General features: G+C 41.6%; 1 protein-coding gene across 1 annotated transcript in view; it reads left to right on the top strand.

The window, feature by feature from the left end:
- The first annotated feature begins 5,857 nt into the window (after positions 1-5,857).
- The window catches only part of XPA (XPA, DNA damage recognition and repair factor), a 147,226-nt gene continuing 138,594 nt past the window's right edge, over positions 5,858-14,489 (top strand). The window contains exons 1-2 of the mRNA XM_084990715.1: positions 5,858-6,019; positions 7,027-7,081. Of these exons, the coding sequence (XP_084846841.1) occupies positions 5,873-6,019; positions 7,027-7,081 (202 nt within the window). The 5' untranslated portion in view covers positions 5,858-5,872. The remainder of the gene's footprint in view (positions 6,020-7,026; positions 7,082-14,489) is intronic.

Raw genomic sequence — 14,489 nt, 5'->3', positions numbered from 1 at the left:
CTTGGCAACCACAACTCTATTCTCCAAGTCCATGATTTTCTTTTTTGTGGAAAGGTTCATTTGTGCTGTATATTAGATTCCAGATATAAGTGATATCATATGGTATTTGTCTTTCTCTTTCTTACTTCACTCAGTATGAGAGTCTCTAGTTCCATCCATGTTGCTGCAAATGCCATTATTTTGTTCTTTTTTATGGCTGAATAGTATTCTATTGTGTATATGTACCACATCTTCCTAATCCAATCATCTGTCGATGGACATTTGGGTTGTTTCCATGTCTTGGCTGTTGTGAATAGTGCTGCAATGCCCTCCTGGAATCATTCTAACCTTTTGCTTTTTATCATCACTTCTTCTTTGTAGTTAAATATCCTTCTGCTTCCTCTTATACAGATACTTGTGGAGTTCCCTTGTGGTGCAGTTGGTTAAGGATCTGGTGTTGTCACTGCAGCAGCTCAGGTCACTGCTGTGACATGGATTTGATCCCTTGGAAATTTCACATGCTGTGGGCACAGACAAAAAAAAAAAAAAAAAAAAAAGAAAGAAAGAAAGATATTATATTTAGGGCCTAAGCAGATAATCCAGGATAATGTCCCCTTATCAAGGTCCTTAATTTAATGAAGACTCTTTGCCATATAAAGTAATTTATACAGGTCCTAGAGATTAGCATGTGGACTCTTTGGGGGCCATTATTCAGCCTGCTACACTATCTGTGAGAGCTCTTATTACCTGGATTCTGGTTGTCTTTGTCTGCCCCTTTCCTGGGGCCCTAAGCACTTTCTACCTTGAAGGATAGACATTTATCATGATTAATTTCTACTGTCATTCACGCTCCCTTAGGGCAGGGATTGGGGCTAATTCACCTTCCTCTCTACAGTGTTGGGCACATACAAATAAGGGAATTGTGGGAGTGATTAAATTAAGCGCACTAAAAATGTCAGAAACAGCCATGATGAAGGAGGGCAGTGCCCCAGTTAACTACCTTTTTAAGGATGAAGAGGACCAGCTGTCACAGGACTCTCTACTACTTTGCCTGTGCCACTGCCTCATCTTATGCCTGGCAGTAGAGGAGGTGAGAGCCAAGGGGAAAGTGGGCAGTCTTCTCACCACCTCTCACTTGTTGACTCACTCAGCAAATGTTTATTGACTCTCTCTATTACATGTTAGAAACATCTTCAGCTGAGGCAGCCACGGTCTTAGGAGTCTCCTTTTGGTGCCATGTGGAAAGACTTTTGGGTCACACCTTTTGTGCCTTGGGCAAATTGCCAGTCTATGAGGTGGAATAGAAAGAGGCTCATGATACCTGGGCTCAAGTCCTAACTCTGTTGCTCCCATGGACAAGTCACACCCACTCTCAGAGTGTCTACACAAATCCGTTGTTGCATTTACCACATTATTATATTGTAATTATATGTGGTTTCTGCACTCTCTTTCCATACCAAGAGTTCCCTGAGGATAGTGTCTATGTCATCTTCGTTTTCCCATTCACTATCTTTTGCGTCACAATTGGTGCATCATAAACCCTTAGTAGTGGTAATAATAGTATAGTAATGATAATGCTAAAAGTTCTCCATTTATGGAGAGCTTATCGTGTACCAAAACTAGTTTTATGTACTTTCATGTTGTAACTCATGTAACCCTTGTACCAAGTCTATGAATTATATAGTATTATTTAATGGTATTCAGTAGTGTTCTGCAGATGAGAGATCTGAGGCACAGAGTGGTTAAGTACCTTGCCCAAAGTCACATAGTAAGGGGCCGTGCCAGGTTTTCAGTTCAGGTACTCTGTCCACATTTCATGGTTTAAACCACTCATACAACATGCTTTGTTTAAAGAATGGAACAAATCGTGAAATGAGGATCTCCAAGATCTCTTTAGCTCCAGTTTCCCATGTCTCAAAAACACCTCCCAGCAGACTACAAAAAGGGACATCTGCTCTGGTATGGCAGTGTAGACCACAGAAACAGGTCCACACTGGTACAGGGAAGGGTCTACTGAGAATAGGAGTTTGAAAGCCAACTGTGGCACTTACGACTGTGAACTTGAGAAAGTTATTTAACCTCCTTGAATCTCAGTTTCCTCTCAGGGGGAAAGGACAGTGATACCCACATTGTAGCACTATTTAAGGATAAAATAAAAATACAAAAAAAATAAAGAGAGACTACCTATGGAAAGTGCTTGGCACAGAGGAAGCTCTCTACAGAAAACGGTGAAGTTTGGTGTGTAATTGTTACAGAATTTGGATATGCTTTAGAACAGAGCTTGATGGGAGATTCAGCTGGGTCAACTTCACAAAGATTAGTATGGGAGGTTATAAAAAATTAAGCGAATCCAAAGATGGACTGCTATCGGGATGTGTGGACTTTGAATGGAAATCTAGCAGGTTGCCTCTGTATGCTGAGTGTATGCGTGTCTACAAAGGGAGTCTGGGGTCAGTTGCTGGAGATGGGGTGGGAACATATGTTGGAATGAGCAGAGACCAGGGAGTGAGGAAACATGTTCACATTCCAGCTCTGCCACTACCTTCCTGTGGGATCTGGCAGGTTTGGCAAGTTGCCAATCATCTTTGAGTTTCCAGTTCCCCAGTTCCAAGATGAGGGGGTGGAATTTGAAGATCTCCAAGGTCTTGGTGAACATTACCTGTCAGGAAATTCCCAAGCCAAGGCCTTCAGTGAATGAAAATCCCTCTAGTATCCATTTCTACTGAAAGAGCAACTGTTTTTTCTCCACTGGCATTGTTTTGTATTTGAATCAGGTACAGGTAAGAGGCACTTTGTTCTTGTGTTTAGGTCCCTCCTCTCTCTAGTTGTCAAGGAACTCCAAGAGGCTCAAATATCCCAGCCAGGTTGACTCAGGCCTCTGGATAAAAATATCTAGTCAGTCAACCAACATTTTTTTTTTTTTTTTTTGGTGGCATATGGAAGTTCCCAGGCTAGGGGTCCAATCAGAGCTACAGCTGCTGGCCTACACCACAGCCAGAGCAACATGGGATCCGAGCCGTGTCTGCGACCCACACCACAGCTCATGGCAACGCTGGATCCTTGACCCACTGAGAGAGGTCAAGGATCAAACCACATCCTCAGGGATATTAGTTGGATTCTTTTTTGCTGCATCACAATGGTAACTCCAACAATTTTATTTTTTTTAAAAAAATCACACAATTAGAGAACAAATACAGGCTTATGGGAAAAAACATGGATAAGCAAAATGAACTAAATTAAAATCATAATCACATCACCTAGAGATGATCACTATTAATATTTTGGCATATATATTTCCTGATGCTTTTTTCTATGTAAATTTTGATGCAAAATACCTAGTACTTTGAAACCTGCTTTTTCCTACCTAACATATTATGAGTGATATTCCTATGTAATATATGTAATATTGGCTGAGAAGTTCCATTGTATGGGTGTAATATTTATTTAACCAATCCTTTATTGGATCTTTTGGTTGTTTTCATTTTTCACTCTGATTAATATCAATGTCCTTAAGTATTTGAGTACATCTTTCAGGTATTCTTAAATTTCTCGAAAGAGGAATTTTTGGGAGTTCCTGTCATGGCTTAGCAGTTAACGAATCTAACTACGAACCATGAGGTTGCGGGTTCGATCCCTGGCCTTGCTCAGTGGGTTAAGGATCCAGCGTTGCCATGAGCTGTGGTGTAGGCTGCAGATGTGGCTCAGATCCCGCGTTGCTGTGGCCCTGGTGTAGGCTGGTGGCTACAGCTCTGATTAGACCCCTAGCCTGGGAACCTCCATATGCCACAGGAGCGGCCCCAGAAATGGCAAAAAAAAAAAAAAAAAAAAAAAAAAAAAGAGGAGTTTCTGGATTGAAGAATATGGATGTATCAGAGACTTGAGGAGTTCTCGTGTGGTAAAGAAGGTTAAGGATCTGGGTCGCCGCTGTGGCATGGGTTTGATCTCTGGCTTTAGGAGGACTTCTGCATGCTACAGGTGCAGCCAAAAGAGAGAGAAAAAAAGGCTTTTGATACACATTTCCATTTGTTTTCTAGAAAGTTTTTTGTAATCAAAAAGAATCCACCATAAGGGCTCATGTAGTTCCACTTTAAGAGCAAATAGGAAGGGTTCCTGAGTTAGTGTCTGAGGGAGCAAGAGAAGCTATGCAAAGGAAGTGTCTAGATGGAGATCTGTAGGACAAGCAAGAAAGAATCAAACAAAGTGGGAATGTAAGTGTTCCCAACAGAGGGAACAGCATGTGACAAGGCCCAAAGGCATGGCATTCTGAGAAGAGAAATAAATTCTATGGTTAGAGTTTGGAGAGCAGGCAAGTGACATGTGGAGTGACATAAGATTTGGATTTTTTTGAGAGTTCCCATTGTGGCTCAGAGGAAACAAACCTGACTAGTATCCATGAGGATACAGGTTTGATCCCTGGCCTCACCGGTGGGTTAAGGATCCAGAATTCCTTGAGTTATGGTGTAAGCTGGCAGCTGCAGCTCCGATTTGACCCTAGCCTGGGAACTTCCATATGCACCTGAGGCCTAAAAAAAAGATTTGTATTTTAGGAAGGTCATTTTGGCTTCAGGTAGAGAATTGAATTGGGGCAATAATGGAGACAGTGACAGTTAGGAAGCTATTCTCCCAAGTAAGTAATACAGCAGTGGCCAAAGCTGGGATAGTGACAGTGGGGATTGAAAATAGACTGAAGGGACATAAAAAAGAGGAGTTCCCGTCGTAGCTCAGTGGTTAGCGAATCCGACTAGGAACCATGAGGTTGCAGGTTTGATCCCTGGCTTTGCTCTGTGGGTCAAGGATCCGGCATTGCCGAGAGCTGTGGTGTAGGTCACAGACGTGGCTCGGATCCCGAGTTGCTGTGGCTCTGGTGTAGGCCAGCAGCTACAGCTCTGATTCAACCCCTAGCCTGGGAACCTACACATGCAGTGGCAGCAGCCCAAGAAATGGCAAAAAAAAAAAAAAAAAAAGACAAAATAAAATAAAAGAGGTAGTAAGTAGAGTTCATAGAAGAAGGATGGGAGATAAGGAAGCTATAAGGATGGCCCTCAGGTTTCAGAGAGGTCGCAAGAAAACCTGTGGTGCCTGATGTATGCCTAGGGAACAGAGTTTTTCAAGGACAGTGGTTGTCAGAGTTTGCTATAGGTATGTCCCTCACACCCTCTCAAGGGTCAGTTCATGTGGATCTTCATCACGCCATTTTGCAAGAGGAAACTGAAAACCAGGGTAGGCAAACTCCCCAAGGTCACCCAGTAAGTCAGTGGCAGACAAAAACTCGAACCCAGGTCTGGATAGGCCATCTGTGGCCCAGGCGGAGAGGCTAGCGCATATAATTCTAGCGTGAGCTCAATAGGTGATGAGAAAAAATTAATGGCCACCACTCACTGAATACCCAGTATGTGCCTGGCACTGCTCTAGGCCTCACCTATATTATTTCTAATCCTCACAATCATCACAAAGACGGGTACTGATTTTACTACTAGCGCACAGAGGAGCCTGGGGCCCAGAAGGAAAGTGACTTGTCTGAGATCACACACCGTGAGGGGTGGCAGGGCCTGGTTGGGAACCGTGGTCATCTCCATCCCCAATCCTGCGGCTCTTTCCCCAAGAGCGGGAACACCTGGAGGCACCCCGGGACCCCCGCCCGCCCCTCGCCCCCGCGCACATGCCTGCCCGCTGAGGCGTGAGAGCCGCTGCCCGGGGCCCTCCCTCCCGCGCTCCTTGCACAACCGACCGGGATAAGTGCTGCGTCTCTGGGCAATTATCGCCCTCCTGCTGCCGCCGTCGGCGGCGGGGCTGCCTGGGCAGAAGGCCAAAGGCCAAGGGACTCGCAGCCACCCAAGGAGAAAGGTACCCGCCCGTGGGGCCAGCCACTAGCTCCGCACGCGATTTCACAACTATGGGCCACCGGGACCGGAAGGCGGGGAGGCGGCGCGGCGCGATGACGTCACGCGCGGCAGCCCAGAACCTAAGGATTCTGCTCCCGCACCCCCAATATGGGGGCGGGGGTGGTGAAAGCCAGGAGGGGCCAGGGGTGCGCTGCCAGGTAGTCTCCTGAAAGGCATTCTTTTCCTCCTCTTCATCTCTATTTCATCCCTGTATTCCTTTTTTCCTCTCTTTTCCCTTCTGTCCCTCTCATTCTTCTCTTTCCCTTCCTTTACCTCTTCCCCTCTCCCTTCTTCCTTACTTCCTTCTACCTCCTTCCTTACTCTCTCTTCTCCTTCCCCCCCTCCTTTTTTTCTCCTTGCTTCTCTTTCCTCCCGTTCTCATTTCTTCACTTAATTTCTAATTTCTATTTTTAACTGTGGTAAAAAGCACATAAATGACATTTACCATACTAGCCATTTTTAAGTGTACAGTCAGTAGTCGTAAGTACATTCACGTTGTTGTGCAACCAATCTCCAGAACCATTTCATCTTGCAAAACTGAAACTCTATACCCGTTGAATAACAACTTCTCATTTCCCGCTCCCCCCAGTTCCTGGTAGTCACATTCTACTTTCTTTTTATTCACCTCTTCCTTTTGCCTTTTTGAGCCCTCCTTTCTTTTCCTTTATGTCTCCCTTTTCTTCCCTTCGCTCTTTGAGCCTTTCTCTTCTTAAACACCTAATGGCCCTGTTGCACCCTTGCCAGCCCTCCACAGCCTCTTGCCAGGGGCTGGGCCAAGAGGCCTGTCAGTGAGGCTGTTAGAGGGCTGGTGAATCATCATTCCTCCCTCATGTGTCAGGGCCAGTGGGCGGCCCCTGGAAACCTCACCTGGCTTTTTGATGGTAGGCAAACATGTCCAGCAAGGAACTTTTGCCAAGAAGAGTTAATTAGAGAGAGGCCCTAAGTCCAGGGTCAGGCTGGGAGCCCCTCTCTCCTCTGGGCTGTCCCCAACCCAGGGGCTCCCCTTCTAGATGGTGCAAGGCAGCCACAATGATGATGGTGATAGTAGTGATAAGTTGGCCTGACACAAAACTTTACAGTTTACAAAGCAATTCCACAGACATGATCTCATTCTTGTTCTCACAACAACCCTGGGAGGTAAGCCTTAACTATTCCCTTTTTACAGGTGAGGAAACTGAGCCTGGGAAAGGTGAAGGGATTTGGCTCTGGCCATAGAGCTGGTAAGTGGGAGAGTTGGCAAGGTGGGGACCCAGATTTGTATCACAAAAACAGAAAAAAGAGGACTAGGTCAGAGTTGAAAATATCTTTAAAAAATGCATTAATCCTTCTTCTGTTTTCACGTAGCATCTTTAGACCTCTTGAGCATAGGTCCCACCTGATAGAGGCCTAAGGGGAAGCTACTGTATGGGTGAGTGGTGGAGGTATTTGATGGCATAAGGGGCAGCTGCTTTATGGGTGAGTGGTGGAAGTGTTTGAAGGCAGGCATAGCAAGTGTAAAAGAGTTGATTTCTAGGTAGCTAAGAGGCTTTTAAAAGTTGCCACCCAGCTATCCCTGGGTTATCTGGGATTGTGGCTCTCCATTCAGGAAACATATTGAGAGAATAGAGGACTTCTAAGTGTGGATCAAGTTGTACCTTTCCTGGATAGAACTTCTGGCTCATGGACAGTTCATATTCTTTGAGTACATTCTATTTCAATTCTTTTGCCATTTGCTGATGTGGAAATAATTGTATGTCATGGGTAATTGTGGTAGATTATTAATGTTCATTAATATCCACTTCTCCCTTTGGTCCTGCAATCCCCAGTCCCCTTGAGGCAAAACATGGTCATGTGACGTTTTTAGCCAGTGTGATTAGAAGTGATGTTCATCACCTGTGGGCTGAAGCACTGAGTTACAGCTGCCTGATGCTTTAGTTCTCAGTTCCTTGGATGCATTGACTAAGGAGGCTACATTCCAGGATGTTGGAGCTTTATTTGCCTGAACATACACTTTATTTATTTATTTATTTATTTTAAAATTACTCAAATGAATTTATCACATCTGTAGTTGCATAATGATCATAACAATCCGATTTCACAGGATTTCCATCCCACAGCCCAAGCACATCTCCTCACCCCCCAACTGTCTCCCATAAGTTTTTCAATGTCTGTGAGTCAGCATCTGTTCTGCAAAGAAGTTCCGTCTGTCCTTTTTTCAGATTCCACTTGTCAGTGAAAGCATTTGATGTTGGTGTCTCATTGTATGGCTGACTTCACTTAGCATGATAATTTCTAGGTCCATCCATGTTGCTAAAAATGCCAGTATTTCGTTGTTTTTAATGGCTGAGTAATATTCCACTGTGTATATGTACCACATCTTCTTGATCCACTCCTCTGTCAATGGACATTTAGGTTGTTTCCATGTTTTGGCTATTGTAAATAGTGCTGCAATGAACATTGGAGTACATGTGTCTTTGCGAGTCGTGGTTTTCTCTGGGTAGATGCCCAGGAGTGGGATTGCTGGATCAAATGGTAGTTCTATGTTTAGTTTTCTGAGGCATCTCCATACTGCTTTCCACAGTGGTTGCACCAATTTACAATCCCACCAACAGTGTACTAGGGTTCCTTTTTCTCCACACCCTCTCCAGCACTTATTGTTTGTAGACTTTTTGATGATGGCCATTCTGGCTGGTGTAAGGTGATACCTCAGAGTGGTTTTGATGTGCATTTCTCTAATAATGAGTGATGTTGAACATCTTTTCATGTGTTTTTTGGCCATCTGTGTGTCTTCTTTGGAGAACTGTGTAGATCTTCTGCCCATTTTTTGATGGGGTTTTTTGTTTTTTTAGTATGGAGTTGCAGAAGGTGTTTATAAATTTTGGGGATTAATCCCTTGTCCATCGATTCACTTACAAAGATTTTCTCCCATTCTGTGGGTTGTCTTTTCATATTGTTAGGGTTTCCTTTGCTGTGCAGAAACTTTGAAGTTTGATTAGGTCCCATTTGTTTATTTTTCTTTTTATTGTCAAAAAGATGTTGCTGTCATTTATGTCAGAGAGTGTTTGGCCTATGTTTTCCTCTAGGAGTTTGATAGTGTCTGGTCTTATAGCTAGGTCTTTAATCCATTTGGAGTTTATTTTTGTGTATGGTGTTAGGGAGTGTTCTCATTTCATTCTTGTACATGCAGCTGTCCAGTTTTCCCAGCACCACTTATTGACCAAGCTGTCCTTTCTCCACTGTATATTCTTGCTTCCTTTGTCATAGATGAGTTGGCTGTTGGTGCGTGGGTTGAATTCTGGGCTTTCTATCCTGTTCCACTGATCTATATTTCTGTCTTTGTGCCAGTACAATATGGTTTTGATGATTGTTGCTTTGTAGTATAGTCTGAAGTCTGGGAGCCTGATTCCTCCAGCTCCATTTTTCTTTTTCGGAATGTCTTTGGCTATTCTGGGTCTTTTGTGCTTCCAAGCAAACTTTAAAATATTTTGTTCAAGTTCTGTGAAAAATGTCCTTGGTAATTTGATAGGGATTGCATTGAATCTGTAGATTGCTTTAGGTAGTATAGTCATTTTGATAATATTAACTCTTCCAATCCACGAGCATGGTATATTTTTCCATCTATTTGTGTCATCTTTGATTTCTTTCATCAGTGTCTTATAGTTTTCAGAGTACAGGTCTTTTGTTTCTTTAGGTAGGTTTACTCCTAGGTATTTTATTCTTTTGGTTGTGATGGTAAATGGGATTGCTTCCCTAATTTATTTTCCTGCTCTTTCATTGTTAGTGTATAGAAATGCTGTTGATTTCTGCGTATTAATTTTGTATCCTGTGACTTTGCCAAATTCGTGGATGAGCTCTAACAGTTTTCTGGTAGAGTCTTTAGGATTCTCTAGGTATAGTATCATGTCATCTGCATATAGTGATAGTTTTACTTCTTCCTTTCCAATTTGGATTCCTTTTATTTCTTTTACTTCTCTGATTGCCGTGGCTAGGATTTCCAAAACTATGTTGAAGAGTAGTGGCGAGAGAGGACATCCTTGTCTTGTTCCTGATCTCAGTGGGAATTCTTCATGAACATACACTTTAAAAAATGTTTTTAAGGAGTTTCCATTGTGCCTCAGTGGAAATGAACCCCACTAGTATCCATGAGGCTGCAGGTTCAATCCCTGGCCTGAGTCAGTGGGTTAATTATTTGGCTTTGCTGGGAGCTGTGGTGTAGATCGCAGATATGGCTCTGATCTGGTGTGGCTATGGCTGTGGCTGGCAGCTGTAGCTCCAATTTGACCCCTAGCCTGGAAACTTCCATGTGACGTACCTGTGGCCCTAAAAAGCAAAAAAAAAAAAAAAAAAAAAAAAAAAAAAATCTTTTAGGAGCTTCATTGAGATGTAATGGAAATACAATACCCTCCCCATAAAATATATAATTGGATAAGTATTTACATTTGTATGTGCCTGCGAAACCATTATTCAGTCATGATAGTGAATATGTCCTTTTTCCACAAAAGTTTCCTTGTGTCCTTTTTTTTTTTTTTTCCTTTTTGCCTTTTCTAGGGCCCCTCCTGTGGCATTTGGAGGTTCCCAGGCTAGGGGTCTAATTGGAGCTGTAGCCGCTGGCCTATGCCACAGCCATAGCAACACCAGGTCTGAGTCATGTCTGCGACCTACACCACAGCTCACGGCAACGCCAGATCCTTAACCCATTGAGCAAGGCCAGAGATCGAACCTGCAACCTCATGGTTCCTAGTTGGATTCATTAACCACTGAGCCATGACAGGAACGCCTCCTTGTGTCCTTTTGGAACCCCTCTCTCCCATCCCTTCCCACCAAGCCCACCATCACCTAGTCACCAGGAAGCCACTGATCTGCTGTAGTCACTATATCTTAATTTGCATTTCCTAGAGCTTTATATAAATGGAATCATTCAATATGTGCTCTTTTTTTGTCTGGCTTCTTGTAACTTAGTATAATTCTTTTGAGATTCTTCTAGATTGTTTAATGTGTCAATAACTCATTCTTTTTATATTCCTGAGTAGTATTCCATTGTATGGATATACCACAATTTGTTTGTCTTCTACTGATGGACTTTGGTGGTTTCCAGTTTTTAGCATTTACTATAAATGTTTGTATATAAGTCTTTGTGTGCATGCTTCCATTTCTCTTGGGATGCTTAGAAAAAGAATGGCTGGATCCTGTGGTAGTTGGTGTTTGTTGAACTTTCTAAGAAACTGCCAAGCTGTTTTCCAAAGTTATTGTAACATAACGTTCCCACAAGTGATATGTGGAGAGTTCTAGTTCCTCCACATTCTTGCCAACATTTGTATGATTAGTGCTTTAGCCTTTTTAAACTTAAATCATTTTAATAAGTGTGCAGTGTATCTTATTGTGGTTTTTAAAACTGTGATAAAATACACAGAATGTGAAATCCACCATTTAAACTATTTTAAAGTGTGCAATTCAGTGGCATCTAGTATATTGTGGATCATCACCATTGTAGTTGCAGAATATTTTCATTACCCCGAAAGGAAACTCCATATTTGTTCAAGAATTCACTCCTTATTTCCCCCATCCTTCAGTTCCAGGCAACCACTAATCTGGTAGATTTGCCTTTCTATAGATGTGCCTGTTCCGGATAGTTCATAATGGACTATGGAATAAATGGAATAATACAACATGTAGTCCTTTATGACTGGTTTCTTTCACTTAGCATATTTTGAGATTCATCATGTAGCATGTATGAGTACTTCATTCCTTTTTGTGTCTGAATAATATTCCATTGTATGTATATGCCACATTTTGTTTATCCATTCATCAGTAGATGGACATTTGTGGTTTTTTTTCTACTTTTTGTGTATTATGAGTTGTGCTGCTATGAGCATTTGGGTATAGGCTTTAAAAAATTTAAATTTTATTGTGTTAACACTTAGCATAAGATCTACCTTCTTAAATTTAGAAAGTGTACAATATATTATTGTTGACTATAGGTATAGTGAATGTTTATGTTTGAACATCTGTTTTCAGTTGTTGTAGATATATATCTTGGAGTAGAACTACCAGATCATGTGGTAATTTTATGTTTAATTTTTTGAGGAATCACCAAACAGTTTTTCACAGTGGCTGTATCATTTTATATTCCTACCAACAAAACATCAGGGTTCCATATCCTCACAAACATTTGTTACTGTCCATTTTTTGAATAATAGCCATCCTAATAGGTGTGAAGTGGCATCTTATTGTGGTGTTTTTGTTTTTGAAAGATAATTTCCCTGGGTGTAAAATTCTAGGTTGCCAGTGTTTCCTTTCACATGTTAAAATTTTTGTTCTGCTGTCTTCTAGCTTGCATTGCTTTCAACAACCAGTCTGCTGTCATCTTATCCTTTTTACGTAGTATACAATGTGTCTCTTTCTCAGACTGCTTTCAAGATTTTCTCTTTGTCATTGGTTTTGATCACTTTGATTATGATATGCCTTGGTATAGGTTTCTTCATGTTTCTTCTGTTTGGAATTCATTGGGCTTCATGTTCTGTACATTTAGAATTTTCAATATAATTGGAAATTTCTTGGCCATTATTTTTTAAACTGATTTAGTTTATTGAGACATAATTTGCATAACATAATTAAGCCATTTAAAGTGTACAGTTAAGTGTATATTATTACGTATGTGAATGATGCACAACTGTCACCACAGCCAGTTTTAGAGCATTTTCATTATCCCAAAGAGAAACCCTGTTCTTTTAAGCTATCACCTTCCAACCTTCCCCTTCACTACTATTCTACTTTTTATCTCTATGGATTTGCTTATTTTAGACGTTTCATATAAATAGAATTATACACTATGTGATCCTTGGCCATTATTTCTTTAAATATTTTTTTTCTGTCCCTTCCTCTTTTTCTCTCCTTCAGGTACTCCATTTGTTTTAAAATTATTTTGAAAACTATATTTCATTATAATTTATTTCCTATGTAATCTTTTATAGTTTATTTTATGCACTTTAACATGTCATTTTAAGATGTCCATAGTCCCTGTTAGACTGCTAGAGAGGTCCTTGGCACAAAAATATTGAATAAAATATCCTTTTTCAAGATATTATTATAGATGATTGTTTTCACATTGGTTTTTCAAAGAAAGTTATTCCTGAAGATATCAATAGTTGCTGCAATAGAGATATTCTTTGCACAAATAAGCTTGAGAAATGAAACAACATTTGATGTCTTTTTCTGTTGGATTTCTCAGAGCCTTTTATTTGCTAAAATGCTTTGAGTGTGTCTCAGAGAAGATATGATGTATATTTTCCAAATCCAGTATTACAGATGTACATTTTCCACATCCAGTGTTGCACATAGTGCACACTTAAAATTTGTTATTTAAAAAACTCTAGTTTAATGAGGTCTACAAATGAAATGCTCCAAAATACAAATCCCCTAAAAAAAGGCCCAAAATACTTTTAAATCATATGTAAATGTTTCTTAAACTAAGGATAATAGTCTAATGGATCCATTTAAAAGGACAAAAATCTCATGGATTCCCACAAATCTTGAATCAGTACTCAACCATGTTCAAAAATCCTACCACTTATTTCTAGGTGTTCACTTTTTACTCCTAAACACAACTATTTCACGTCTTTATCTCCTTTCTCTCCCCACTCTTTGGGAGGGCCTCTGTTGGGGGGGGGGAATCCACTCCACACCCCTCCCCATCTAATCTGATGACCTCATGTCCTTCTTCTTTGATAAAATGTAGGAAGCAACTACAAAGGATCACCCTTATCTTCCCACCATACCTCCCAATCTGGCTGAATTTGTATTTCTCTTTCCCACTGACTTCATACTGCTACAGATGAAGTCTCCACTATTTTTTTTTTTTTGTCTTTTGTCTTTTTTTTTGTTGTTGTTGTTGCTATTTCTTGGGCCGCTCCCGCGGCATATGGAGGTTCCCAGGCTAGGGGTTGAATCGGAGCTGTAGCCACCGGCCTACGCCAGAGCCACAGCAACGCGTGATCCGAGCCGCGTCTGCTGCGTCTGCAACCTACACCACAGCTCACGGCAACGCCGGATCGTTAACCCACTGAGCAAGGGCAGGGACCGAACCCACAACCTCATGGTTCCTAGTCGGATTCGTTAACCACTGCGCCACGACGGGAACTCCTCCACTACTTTTAATAGAAGATAACCTGTTTTACTGTGAGCTGAATCCTCTGGCCTCTTGTTTTTTCAATTCTCAGTTCTCCCATCTCTACTAAAATTCTCTTAATTTCTGCTGAATCCCCAGTTTCTTTCTCTCCACTCAGATTGTTCCCAACAAAATACATATGTATTCCATTGTCTCCAGAGCTTTTTTTTTTACTCCATGTCTTCCTGCAGCTGATGGCCTATCTCCCTGCTGTCCTTTACAGCAGCATTTCTCACACATTTATCTCCTATCTCTCCTTCCTCACCTCCTATTTTTTTTTGCTCAGCCCTTTATGATTGGGCTTCTCCTCCTTCTAGTCCACTGAGACTGTTTTTGATGAGGTCACCAATACCTCCAGTGATCACTTCTCTGTCCTTACTTAATCTCTCAGCAGCACTTGATACAATAGATCACTCCCTTCTTTTCTTTTTTCTTTTTTTTTTTTTAGGGACACACCTGCAGCATATGGAGGTTCCCAGGCTAGG

The sequence above is a fragment of the Sus scrofa genome, chromosome 1 (genome assembly GCF_054392235.1).
Source record: "Sus scrofa isolate SSC_HxYL_T2T_F1_AM1 chromosome 1, Sscrofa_HxYL_maternal_Yorkshire_Landrace_v2.0, whole genome shotgun sequence".
Classification (NCBI taxonomy): Eukaryota; Metazoa; Chordata; class Mammalia; order Artiodactyla; family Suidae; genus Sus; species Sus scrofa.
Note: the sequence above shows the minus strand (reverse complement) of the source record. Positions and strands in the feature narration are given on the sequence as shown.